Below are 13,520 nucleotides of genomic sequence, written 5' to 3'. Positions count from 1 at the left end.
AATAAATTAGTCTAGGGATAAGGTGAGCGGAATCGTCTTTGGACGTCGTCTGTTTCGTCTCCGCCCCATTCTAGGTATTTATCTAGATCATTTTTCTCCTGACATTGAACAATTCCTCACTGATTTACACATCTTAGCAAAAGAGTGTAGTTACCAAGAAAAGGACAATATGATCCGTGATGCGATTGTCTTCGGGACAAAAGACCCTAAGGTAAGGGAAAAATGTATCAATGAAGGTTCCGATTTGACTCTTGATAAAGTAGTAAACTTCGAGAGAACACGAGAACTATCTTCAGCTCAGATAAAGACTATGGAAGACAAGACCGTTAACACAATACGGCATGGTTCTAAAAATAGAAGCACTAGTAGGATACATGCGGAAAGCAAATCGAATTCTTAATGATTCTTAATGATGTTTTCCAGCACAGGCTCCTTATAGATCCTCTTTGCTGGACTCATAGTATTATTTAGTTACATATTATGATTATAGTCACTTCCTAGCTGATATTCTCTTTATAGTTATTGTATTTGATCTCCTGTTCGTTCCGGTGATTGTCCAATCTGTTTTTGAAGGTGTCCAATGTCTTAGATGTAACGACATGGTCTGGTAGGTTATTCCATATTGAAGCAATCCTGACGGAGAATGAGTTCTTCCTGATCGATGTTTTAGTATGCTGGGGGAATATTTTCAGCGAGTTTGTCCTAGTGCTAGATCTCTCTGATGTGTCGGACCACATCCTTGTGAACTGGGTTGCTCCTTTGTCGTATCTCCCTGTAACTGCCTTGTACGTTTCTATCATGTCACCTCTTACACGTCTGTAACTCAGGGTTGGGAGTTTTAACTTCTTAAGCCTCTCAGGATAAGATAGGTTATCCATTCCCGGTAGTTGTTTAGTCGCCTTTCTTTGTACTCCTTCCAGCTGTTCAATGTGTTTCATTTTATATGGTCTCCAGACAACACTTGCATATTCCAGATGGGTTCTTACCAAAGATTTGTAAAGTGGAATAAATAGTTTAGAATCTAGGAACTTAAATGTTCTTCTGATCATACCGAAAATTGAAGTTGCTTTTTGTACTTTTTCGCTTATGTGTTTGTCAAAAGTAAGCTCTTTATCAAATATGACCCCAAGGTCCTTTTCTTCTACCACTTCTTCTAATGTTGTATTATTAAGCACATATCTAGTGTTCCCTCCAGTGTGTTTCCCGACGTGTAATCACTTGCACTTGTCCTCGTTGAATTTGAGTAGCCAAGTCTCACTCCAATGTATGAGTTGCAGCAAATCTTCTTGTATTGACTTTTTGCTTTCTTGTGAGTTAATTATCTGGAATAGTTTTGTGTCTTCCGCAAATAAGTAAACGGTTGACTCAGGCAGATCATTTATATAGATGACAAACAGCAGCGGCCCCAAAACCGCACCCTGAGGTATTCCCGATGTCACTCTGCCCCGCTTGGATGTTTCGCCGTTGATAATAACACGTTGTTGTCTGTTTACTAGGAAGTCTTCCAACCATGTGAGGGTTTCTATATTTATTCCATACGCTTCCAGTTTTTTCATCAGACGGTGATGGGGGACGGTGTCAAATGCCTTTCGGAAATCTAGGTATATACATTCTATATCCAGGGCTCTGTCTAGGGCTTCTGTCCATTCTTCTAGAACATTAAGGAGTTGTAATGCTGTTGATCTTCCTGACATAAATCCATACTGTTTGTTTGTGAAAAGTGAATTGGCTGACATGTGTTTGGTAATATGTGTTCGAATGATCTTTTCCATGGTTTTACATAGTATTGAAGTGAAGCTTATAGGTCTGTAATTTCCCAGAACAAGGGGAAGTCACTCTAACTCGCAACAACAACATCCGGTGTGTGGAAAATGTGCTTGAAAACATGTGATAAATTTGGATGGAAAAATCACTTTGCTGTGGCATGCAGGTCTAAAAAGAAAAACCAGAAAGTACGTAGAACCAAAAACAGACCAAAGAACTGTAACATTGTTGACTTTGATAGTGAAGATAGCGATATCAATGATGAGCTTTTTATTGGAACACTTCAAATACATGACATAAAAACTGGTTCAATCGGTTCAGACTCTGAATGGCTCGAAACCGTAAATGTAAACAACAACCCAGTGAACTTCCAGTTAGATACAGGAGCCAAATGCAATGTTTTATCAAAGAAACTGTACAAAAGACTCAGTAATAAACCATTACAAAAATGCAGTACTCCCTTGAAATCGTACTCAGGACATCAAATTGAGTGTGTTGGTACTACAAAGATGTCATGTTCATACAACAACAATCCTGTCCAGGATGTTCTGTTTTATGTAGTCGCGTTGGATTCTCAAGCAGTGTTAGGCGCTCAGACATGTAGGAATTTGGGGTTAGTTAAGAGGATTTACACCCTATCACCTTCTAAAAAGGTGCCTGATGGTGTAGACAGTGAATTTTCAGATCTGTTTACAGGCCTCGGTTGCTTGACTGGAGAACCCTGAAGATTGATGAATCTGTACCTCCAGTAGTACATCCTCCACGATGCTTGCCTATTGCTCTTAGAGAAAAGGTGAAGGAGGAACTGGACAGGATGGAAAAACTCGGCGTAGTGGTTAAGGAGTCTAAACCAACCAAGTGGGTAAACTCCTTAGTAACTGTGTTAAAACCTAACGGAAAACTCAGACTATGTATTGACCCCTGTGATCTCAACAAAGCTGTTCAGCGTGAACATTATCCCTTGAAAACCATTGAGGATGTCGGGTCACAGATGCCAGGCGCAAAGGTTTTCAGTAAGTTGGATTTAGTGTCGGGATTTTGGCAAATCAAGCTCGATGAGGCTAGCTCAAAGTTGTGTACCTTCAACACACCCTTAAGCTTTGGCCGTTACCATTACACACGTCTACCATATGGTGTTAAAAGTGCACCTGAGGTATTTCAAAGAGTCATATCAGAGATGATAGAAGATCTGGACGGTACTGAGGCAATCATTGTTGACATCTTAGTATGGGGCACATCCCAGGAGGAACATGACCAGCGTCTTAGAAAAGTGTTGGAACGCGTTCGTGAGAACAATGTTAAGTTAGGGGCTGACAAATGTGAAATAAGTAAGGCGGAAGTGACCTACATAGGACATTTGTTAACTAAAGATGGTCTTATGCCAGACCCGGAGAAAGTCCGTGCTGTCAAGAGTATGGAGAAACCCACCAATGTGAAAGAACTGCAAACATTCATGGGGTTTATACAATATCTTGCGAAATTCATGCCAAGGTTATCTGAAGTGAGCAGCCCAATCCGTGTACTTTTAGAAAAAGACACTGAATGGCACTGGGGTCCTGAGCAGGACAGTTGTTTCAACAAGCTCATCGAGATGGCTTCGTCAACACCGCTGCTGCAGTACTATGACAGTAGTAAGCCGATAACACTATCCGTTGATGCAAGAAGTAAAGGATTAGGAGCTGTACTTGTGCAAGCTTAAGACAACAAACCCGTTGCGTATGCCTCTCGCGCCTTGACGGAGACACAACAACGGTATTCGCAGATAGAGAAAGAGACACTCGCTATTTTATATGGCTGTCAGAAATTTCACGAGTATGTTTACGCACAACAGATCACTGTTGAATCTGACCACAAACCCTTGGAGTCAATATTCAAAAAAACCATACTACAAACGCCCCCGAGGCTACAGAGACTGTTATTAGCTATTCAAAACTATGATATCAACGTCGTTTATAAACCTGGCAAGGAGATGTTTATTGCCGATCATCTCAGTCGTTCCTTTCTTAAGTAAACCAAGGAGCCATTAGTTCCCGAGCTTCAGGTAAACGAGCTACACCTGACAGCATACTTACCAGTTTCACCAGAAATGTACGCGCGTCTACAAGATCACACAGCAAAAGATGAGGAGCTCAATCAGCTACAGGACATGGTCCTCGACGGTTGGCCTGATGTAAAAAATAAGGTACCCTCAGCATTACTCCCTTATTGGACATTTCGCGATGAGATATCGTGCATTGATGGACTCGTCTTCAAAAGCCACAAACTTGTGATACCAAAATCTATGAAAAATGAAATGTTGGACATAATTCACTCATCTCATCTAGGCATAACCAAATGTAAGGATCGCGCCAGAGATGTGCTGTTTACGTTGGGAATGACACGCAACATTGAGGAAAAAATCCGATCGTGTGAAGTATGTGCTAAACACCAAAACCAAAATCCGAAAGAACCCATGATTGCACCGGAAATACCTACTCGACCATGGTCAAGGATCGGGATGGACCTGTTTGAGTTCAAAGGTGAGCACTACATCCTCTCAGTTGACTATTTTTCTAAATGGCCAGAAATTTCGAAACTAGAGACACTTACTTCAAAGTGCGTGATAAGCCATGTGAAAAGCGTAATGGCTAAATACGGAATTCCTGATGAGGTGATATCTGACAATGGCCCTCAGTTCAACTGTGGGGAATTCAGAGAATTTTCACACCAATATGGATTCAAACATACTACAACTAGTCCATATCATGCTCAAGCTAATGGACAATCTGAGCTTATGATACAAACTGTAAAACGCCTCCTACTGAAGGCCAAAGACCCATACTTGGCATTGTTAGATTATCGCAACACCAACATTGAAGGTGTGGGCTTGTCACCAGCACAAATGTTCCTCGGTCGACGGCTGAAGTCAAAGTTACCTACAACAGCTCCACTTTTAGCATCTACCTTGGACGCTGCTACATATTCCAGTCTTAAAACCCGTCAGGAAAAACAACAGAGGAACTTTGATAAGCACGCAAAGGCCACACCACTCAAAACAATCTACAACGGTGATCGTGTGTTAATCAGATATCCTGCTAAGTCAAATATGTGGGAAGCTGGAACTGTATTATACAAACATGACACACCTCGTTCTTATGTTGTACAGAACTCTAATGGAAAGCGGTATCGTCGAAACCGAAGGTTCCTGAGACCTACTCGTGCTGTAGGTTTGACCACTGATGTCAGGACAATGCCCTCGCTATTGTCTCCAACACATGGTAATACTGATGTCAGGACAATGTCCTCGCCATTGTCTCCAACGCTTGGTAATACTGATGTCAGGACAATGTCCTCGCCATTGTCTCCAACGCTTGGTAATACTGATGTCAGGACAATGCCCTCGCCATTGTCTCCAACACATGGTAATACTGATGTCAGGACAATGTCCTCGCAATTGTCTCCAACGCTTGGTAATACTGATGTCAGGACAATGCCCTCGCCATTGTCTCCTACGTATACACCCCCTGGTGAAAGTGTCCAGCCCATGAAAGTGACCAGGAGAGGACGAGTAGTAAAAGTACCGCAGCGATATTGTGAAGCAAACTGAACTGTGTAAAAAATGTTCAATTATGTGTTCATAATTCAAGTTAATTCATTCTAGTCATTCCAGGATTAAGTGCTTAAATAGAGACTCACAAACCTCTTTTTCAGGCTTCATATATAATAATAATGACTGAATGTGATAGTTTTATTAGTTCTAGTTATTTTCTATATGGATCTATAGGAAAGTACGTACAGACATTTAAAACCTTCTTTTCAGGTGGTTCCAAAAAAAAAGACGGTTGCTGATAATCAGTGATATGTGTGTAAAATAATGTTCAATAACAAAAGACTCTGAAACCTCTTTTTCAGCTTTTAATATTCAATGACTGTTAAAAACAAAATATTGTTAATGATTTATATTGCCATCAGACACATATCAGTTATATAGTAATATTTACTAATAAATCTAATTTTCTATAAAGGGAAGGATGTTGTACATTCATGCCAAGGTTAGCTTAACTAGTTAGCTTCCTTTTTGCTATAGTGTAATATGTCACGTGATACACAGTCCTGTATGACGTATTGAATAAATGACGTCACCGGCGTTCTTCTAAGATCCAACATAGAGTCCTGGTCGTAAATGTAACAGTGGTGTCTTGTTGTATTGTTGTGTAAAAAACGAGTTCTTCTAGGGTCACTTTTCAACGGGGTCTATTTTCAACGAGTCGGTGTAAAAGTAAAAGGTGCGCTGAAAGTTCAGTTTTCAACGGTTTTCGGGATCATTTTTCAACGTTGAAAAATGACCCGAGGTCAGTTTTCAACGGGGGTCCATTTTCAACGTTACACCGGCGCATTTCCTAAAACGTTCAATCACGTAATATTCAAACCTTTATTAATGAAAATTAAATACCCACGAACTAGACTTAAATGTCCATCAAGGGATTATACCATTTCCAAAAAATGCATCTTAAAAGATTTGTTTAGCAAGATAATTAATTCATTATTATTTTGAGTTACACAACAATGTGCCGATGGTGTGAATCCGTTATGTTCAAATTGCCCAGGGTTGCAGAATGGTATGACGTCATTCACAATTATCTTTTCTAAATGCAGGCAACTTTAAATCGAAAAATTCCTGTGTTAAGAATGCTTCAAAATCATCGAAATGCATCGTTAAACTCATCTCAGCCATTCTAAATCGTAATATTTTTCCCGGTGGAGACCCCCTGACCTCCCAAACACCAAAATCTCGTGCCTTCGGCACTCGCAAATTCATCATAATATATCGTAAAACTCTTCTCAGCCATTCAAAATAGAAACATTTTTTTCCGATAGAGACCCCCGGACCCACAAAACACCCAAAATCTTGCGCCTTCGCCACTCGCACGCTAATTTCATTCCCCCCACCGCCCCATTACTTTTCATCTTCCTACGCCACTGACGGCTTCCTTTCAAAATGAAATGCTTCCTTTCAAAATGCAGGTCTCCGTTCAAAATGCAATGCTTCCCCTTAATATGCAGGGTGTTCTTTCAAGATGCAATACTTCCTTTCAAAAATGCAGGGCTTCCCCTCAATATGCAGGGTTTTCTTTCAAAATGCAGGATTTCCTTTCAAAATGCAAGGCTCCCTTACAAAATGCAATGCTTCTTATCAAGATGCATGTGTCTTTTTCAAAATGCAATGCTTCCTTTTAAAATACAGAGCTTCCTTTTAAAATACAGAGCTCCTTTCAAAATGCAATGTTTCCCTTCAATATGCAGGGTTTTCTTTCAAAATGCAATACATCCTTTCAAAATGCAGGTCTCCGTTCAAAATGCAATGCTTCCCCTTAATATGCAGGGTGTTCTTTCAAGATGCAATACTTCCTTTCAAAAATGCAGGGCTTCCTTTTAAAATACAGGGCTCCCTTTCAAAATACAGAGCTCCCTTTCAAAAAGCAGGACGACTTCCCTTCAAAATACATTGCTTGCTTTCAAAATGCAGGGCTCCCTTTCAAACTACATGGCTTCCTTTCAAAGTGCAAGTCTCCCTTTCAAAATACATGGCTTCCTTTCAAAATACATGGCTTCCTTTGAAACTACATATGTATAGGGCTTCCTTTTATTTATTATGTGATAACAAAATGCAATGTTTCCTATCAAAAGGCAGGGCTTCCTTCTTGCAAAATGCATGGCTCCCTTAGGCTTCCTTTCAATTATTTTAACAAAATGCAAAGCTCCCTTTCAAAATGCATGATTTCCTTTCAATTATTATGTCATAACAAAATGCAGGGCTCACTTATAAAATGCAGGCCTTCTTTTCAGTTTTTCAATTACAACAAAATACAAAGCAGCCTTTCAATGACCATAATATAGTTTGTATGTTACATGGGTGTGATTTCACATCTTTGACCTTACCAAATCCCCATTTAATAAGATAGGTCAGTCATAATGTAGCTTATGTTAAAATATGTTTCAAGTACATGTAGATTGGAAACAGAAGAAATCAGAATAAAAAAACAACACAGTCATATATAGTTGTAAATATATATATTTTTCAATAGTCTTTTTTGTGAATAGTATATATACACAAACATTATCCTATACAAACAAAAATTGATATAAACATGCAGTACAACAAGTCAATAGACCTATGTATACACATTCTCAAAATTCAGTAAATAATATAGAAACTGATTATATTCGTATCATTTTGAATACCATTGTCTTTCATACATTTGTCATACAAGTAAAATTGGGGCTGTAACGACAGCTAGTCTGCTGAAACCTAGTTCACTATAAGACTTTGATATAGAGCAGGCCATCACTAACAGCATAGAATCAGGCCCCTCATCATGTATAACATAGTCGAATACTAAAGAATCTGATATTCATCAGGCCCCTCAGCATGTATATCTTAGTCAAATACTAAAGAATCTGATATTCATCAGGCCCCTCAGCATGTATAACTTTGTCAGATATTAAGAATCTGATATTCATCAGGCCCCTCAACATGTATAACTTATTCAAATACTAAAGAATCTGATATTCATCAGGCCCCTCAGCATGTATAACTAAGTCAAATACTAAAGATTCTGATATTCATCAGGCCCCTCATCATGCATAACTTAATCAAATACTAAAGAATCTAATATCCATCGGGCCCCTCATCATGCATAACTAAACCAGATATTAAGATGCTGATATTTAAGCAAACTTTTTTTCCAATATAATTGCACACTTCCCTAACCATATACGTCTCTCACACTCTCCACTCTACAAAGAAAAATTATGAAAAAAACATTGCATCCAAAAAGAAAGGCACGATCGTCCTCGTACTAGAATTAACTGGCTCTGGCTGCTGTAGCAGTGACATGTTTAAGCTTCACCATCAAAATGTTGTCTGCTCAAATTTTTCCATTTAAGTTCAATACAGACTTCTCTACAAACCACAATAATTTGCTAATTTATGATACAGGTAATACGTATATTGAATATTTGAAAAGAATAAGAAATACATTGCAATTTGTTAAAAATGAAATTCGACTCACATCAAAATATAAATAAACCCAATGTACAATGAAGTCTTTGCTTCAGGCTTCAGTAGGAAACAGCTTTAATTTCTCAGATCATTTTTCAACAACGTCTTACTTTTAAGACCATTTTATTTTTGATACATTTTAATTTTTATTTGAGTTTATGCACAGTGTGTCATTTTTCAGTTCATTTTATGGACAACGCTCAGTACTTTTCAGATAGATATTTTCAGATCATTTGTTTGTTTTTAAATTAATTCATGAGTGACAAGTCTTACTTTTCTGATAAATTTTATAGTTATTTTTATATCCCTTTTGGGACAGACACATCATTTAGTTTGTGTGAGTAAGAATGGATGGAATGTCAGAAAAAGCATTTTAACAAATCACAGTAGAGGATGAGGTCAGGGAACTCTCAGGTAATTTACCAGACAATTGACACAATTATATCAACGCCAATCTGCGGGTTGTAGGGAAATTTAGGGAAAAAACTATCAGAAAAGTGGCCAGACAAGTAGAATTATCTCAAGCAGTAATTAATAAATGACTGAAATATTTCATAACACTTGTAATAGTTTTACATACAATTACTGGGTAAAAATCTGAATGCCCATAAATTCTTAGATTAGTCTATAAGCATATCTTGCTATGCATACAAAATACAAGAGTTAGCTCCCTTCATCTGTGATTTAGCACATAATTATACTGTAAAGTCTGATATTATGAGCATGTTTACTGTACTGACAGTACACACTATTACTGTGTTGGGAAACAAAGTTAACAGTATTTTGTTTAGCAGAATTTGGCAAAATTTTGACACCATTATCAATAAATTGAAAGAAAATATATGTGTTAAGGTTTAAATATGATTTCGATCACCATGTATGAAATTCTTAAACAACATAGCAATATTAATTAATGTTTGTAATATTTTAGTATTAAACACCATCTGATGATTCCCTCACTATATGAATGATTATAGATTTATATATAATTAGTATGGAGTTTTCTACTGTTATATCATTATCAGAATCTACAGGTGTCGGGTCAACAGTAGTGACTGACCACAAACTACAAACAATACAGATAATATACCAGACTTCCATTTGTTCAGAACAAATCTTAACACATAATGTCAAAAGTCACAGAGAAAAGTCAGATCTCATCTTCAAAAGTGTATTAAGCATTGGATATACAGCACTTAACTGACTCAATCAGCCTGCTATTGAGCCAACATATTGGATGGTATTCAAGCTGACTTAAAACAAATGATTTAGTCAACAAATGATTAACACAAACTGTTGTGATATTTAGGCAATCTTTTATAGTAAAAGTCTCCAAAAACAAATCTGACAAAACCACAACAGCAGACAGCTGTTGGTCTATTGTTTTACACTGTTAAGTTGTCACTGTCTAGAAACAATGATAATGATTTCAGAATTTTCAAGTTGATGGGCATTTGTCTTTGGTGAGTTAAACACGAAAAGATTGCCATCACATAATCATATAAGGCAAGATAATGTTATATAATTAATAATTAAATATATCTATACATGTATATAAGTGGTTAAATTCCATTGATATCACAGTTACTGAACATATGTATACAAAGGCAAATCAAAACACGTCTGTACCACATATGCTATACACAAGAATAATACGACAATTGTCATGAATAACGTATGCTAATACGACAATTGTCATGAATAACGTAGCGATACAAGATTCTTATATAAACCCAGTATAAAGATAGCAGAGACTGCTGGGGGTCCCCACCAGATTCATGTTGTTGCATGGGATGGGGAAGCCATCAAGTAAAAGACCCAACTATGATAACAAAATAATGAACAATATAGAAAAAACAAAAAACAATTAACGATCTTTAAACAGACAAATGGACCTAAGAGTTAGCGACTTTTAACTGTTAAACAGAGTTTTGAGTAAAGACAAAGTTTCTGAATAGTACATATATATAGATGTGCTTTCCGTCTGAATACAACACTTAATACATGGAGAGAACTGAATGTTACACCAGTAACATCTCTATGTACTATTTGCACTGTTTTGCTTAGATGGCTGAATTTGCATAACAATACAACATACAACATTTTAACGTATTGTCAACTATTTCAGATAAACCTGCAAATAACACTCAGTTTAGAGTGATTTTATCAATTTGATGTCTGCTCTATCCTAGGCTTTTACCTCCTTAAGACTTATCAGTGCTACAAAATGAGTCCTCTGTGACAGGGACAGAATTAGGGCTCAACAATGACTTTTGAGAATTTGTACATTTTAGAATTCCTGATCCTAAAACATGTATTCTATATTTAATGCCTATTTCATAATTAAAGGCTATACAAATACACATCATTAATTCTAATGAAATCGAACGAAAAACAGACGAAAAAGATATCATTAGAAACAAAACAATAGCCTTTAATTTTTGACACCAAGGTGTTAAAACCTATTCACCCCTACAGACACATTTAGACTCTTCTAAATCAAAGACTAGACCAGTCCATTGTGAAATTTCAGGGGTGAATAAGTAAATTGTTTAATCATTTGACGAATGGTGAGGCATGAAGGAAATTACTTAATGAAGCTGATGCCTTAGAGGTAGAAATTGAAATAACTGCTGTTGCTTGAAATCTACAAATCTCAAATAATGTATATTGTGCTCTAGATCCCCTTGGAGAGGTATGAATCAATGATACATCGTCATTTGGCAAACTGCAAACTGTTACTATAGATGGTTAAAGAGTTGCGAGAGGTGTGACAATCCTCCACTGAAATGTTCCTTATCTCATGAAGGTTAATAAAGGGACTATCAAGTCATTCATAAGAAACATTAGAAAAAGTGGTGATGGGTATGATAAGCATTGTCATGTAGGTTAGCTTGGATCTGTGGTACCACAATCAAGGTGACTCGACTATTCAAACTCCACGTGATCCAGTATAAGAGAATCTCAACCTCCAGTGGCATAAACATGTCCAAATATGGAAATATTAAAATCACATGATGTGTCCTTTGTTACAAGCCTAGATGTCACATATGCTATAAATCCACAGTTTGGTGACGTTTCATATGTAATGCTAAATGGTCCGATCGTGAAAAACATCGCTCACAAACTTTACACCGGAATGGTTTTGAACCTGTATGTTTACGATAATGCCGCGTGAGCTCATCTGAACGTGCAAATCTCCAGTCACAGCCTTCCCATGTGCATTTGTATGGTTTTTCTCCTGAAAAAATAAAACAAAACTAAATATAGTCATCTTCTAATCATTTTACATTCCATAACCTGAATTTCCCTAGTCATAGAAAGCAGAAGAGGATGATCCTCATATCATATGGATTAAAGATTAGCTCTATCCCTACTTATATGACCACATACAAATTAAAGATCTTGTGTAGCTTGTCTTTACCCTAGGGTGAGATAGAAAAATCTCTCACTATAAAAAATGCAGATCTCCCTGTCAGGGGTAAGAGAATGTCACACCCACCAAACAGGGGTAGATAAAATTAATGTCTATTTTTATGGAAACTAGAATTCTTACCTGTGTGTGTCCGTAGATGTGCTTTGAGATGTGAACTTTTTGTATAGACTTTTTTACAGCCGCTGTAGGGACATTTGTGATTCCTACGTCGGAGATCAGGGCTGACCTCTGGACGTATTCGTCCATTCACAGGAACAGCTGGACGTGTCTGGGGCTGCGCAGTGTATGGACGCATGCGACCATTCGGCCCAGCCACATAAGCAATGCGCTGGTGACGGTTTATCATTTCAGCAGAGTTCAATCTCACGGCCACCGTGGTAGTGCGGCCTGGTTGAGCAACAAGTCTAAGGGCAAAAGGGTCATTTGATTTTGGCATTATGGGAGACACTGGGGTATCACTGTTGTTACTATCCCATGATACACCACTGGATGAGGAACTAAAACTGTGCAAACTAATGGTATCGGAAGGCTGGTCATTCAAATTCAAATGTGCTGCTAATTCTTCTAATTTTGCTTCTGTTTCATCTTCATCATAGTCCTCATCATCTTCATCATCCTCATTTTCATCGTCTTCCTCTTGTTGATACAGAGGTTCTGGGATTTCTGACTCATCGTCATCCTCCTTATACTCCAGTTTGATACTGTTGGGGCTGAGGAATTTGTCCGGGGGTGAGGATCCCGACAGCGCAGTCCCAGGGTAACAGCCTTCCCAAGGAATGCCTGCACCTTTACTGATTTTTTTGAAAGAGGTCAGTTTTGGCTCACTTTTGAGGTAACGCTCCATCTCCAGACAATTCTGAAAAGACAAAAGTAGACAAAACATGAGATCAAGTCAAATATGACAAAATGATCTATATTACATTTCATAAATCAAACCAGGTGATAACTGAAGATTTCTCCCAAACATGACAGGGTTATCCTGCGGTTGATAGGGAAAAGATAACTCTGTCTTTTACCGGGGTAGGGAAAAGACAGCTCGCACGCACAAGACAATGACGTGACGTCATCAATACATGTGGTGTCTATTGTCGGCGACATCATTAATTTTGAAGCACTGCGACGTTCCTATGATGGCGGCGTTTGGAAATGTTTCTAAAAACTGCATTTTCACAATGTTTCGTGAAAGTATGGAAGAAAAAGAATCTTACATGGGTCTGTCAAGTGTCTGGCAAGCCTCGGGTTGACCAGCCAAAATCTTTCACTCGGGTTGAGATATCC

General features: G+C 37.9%; 2 protein-coding genes across 2 annotated transcripts; both read right to left on the bottom strand.

Moving 5' to 3' along the window:
- Positions 1 to 497: 497 nt before the first annotated feature.
- On the bottom strand, positions 498 to 938 carry LOC138310811 (uncharacterized). Its single transcript, XM_069252136.1, has one exon. It carries the CDS (start codon positions 936 to 938, stop codon positions 498 to 500), a length of 441 nt encoding a protein of 146 aa, XP_069108237.1.
- A 9,555-nt stretch (positions 939 to 10,493) lies between these two features.
- Positions 10,494 to 13,140, bottom strand: LOC138311029 (Krueppel-like factor 6). The gene is made up of 2 exons (XM_069252455.1): positions 12,363 to 13,140; positions 10,494 to 12,047 (listed from the first exon to the last, which is right to left on the bottom strand). Exons 1-2 carry the CDS (start codon positions 13,123 to 13,125, stop codon positions 11,860 to 11,862), a joined length of 951 nt encoding a protein of 316 aa, XP_069108556.1. The 5' UTR covers positions 13,126 to 13,140; the 3' UTR covers positions 10,494 to 11,859.
- Positions 13,141 to 13,520: the final 380 nt, after the last annotated feature.

The sequence above is a fragment of the Argopecten irradians genome, chromosome 16, assembly GCF_041381155.1.
Source record: "Argopecten irradians isolate NY chromosome 16, Ai_NY, whole genome shotgun sequence".
NCBI lineage: Eukaryota > Metazoa > Mollusca > Bivalvia > Pectinida > Pectinidae > Argopecten > Argopecten irradians.
Note: the sequence above shows the minus strand (reverse complement) of the source record. Positions and strands in the feature narration are given on the sequence as shown.

Coding starts and splice junctions, on each gene's coding strand:
- LOC138310811 (XM_069252136.1), bottom strand. CDS start 938: ATGAAACACATTGAACAGCTGGAAGGAGTACAAAGAAAGGCGACTAAA.
- LOC138311029 (XM_069252455.1), bottom strand. CDS start 13,125: ATGTTTTGTCTACTTTTGTCTTTTCAGAATTGTCTGGAGATGGAGCGT. Junction 12,048..12,362: donor ACATCTACGGACACACACAG/GTAAGAATTCTA, acceptor TTATTTTTTCAG/GAGAAAAACCATACAAATGC.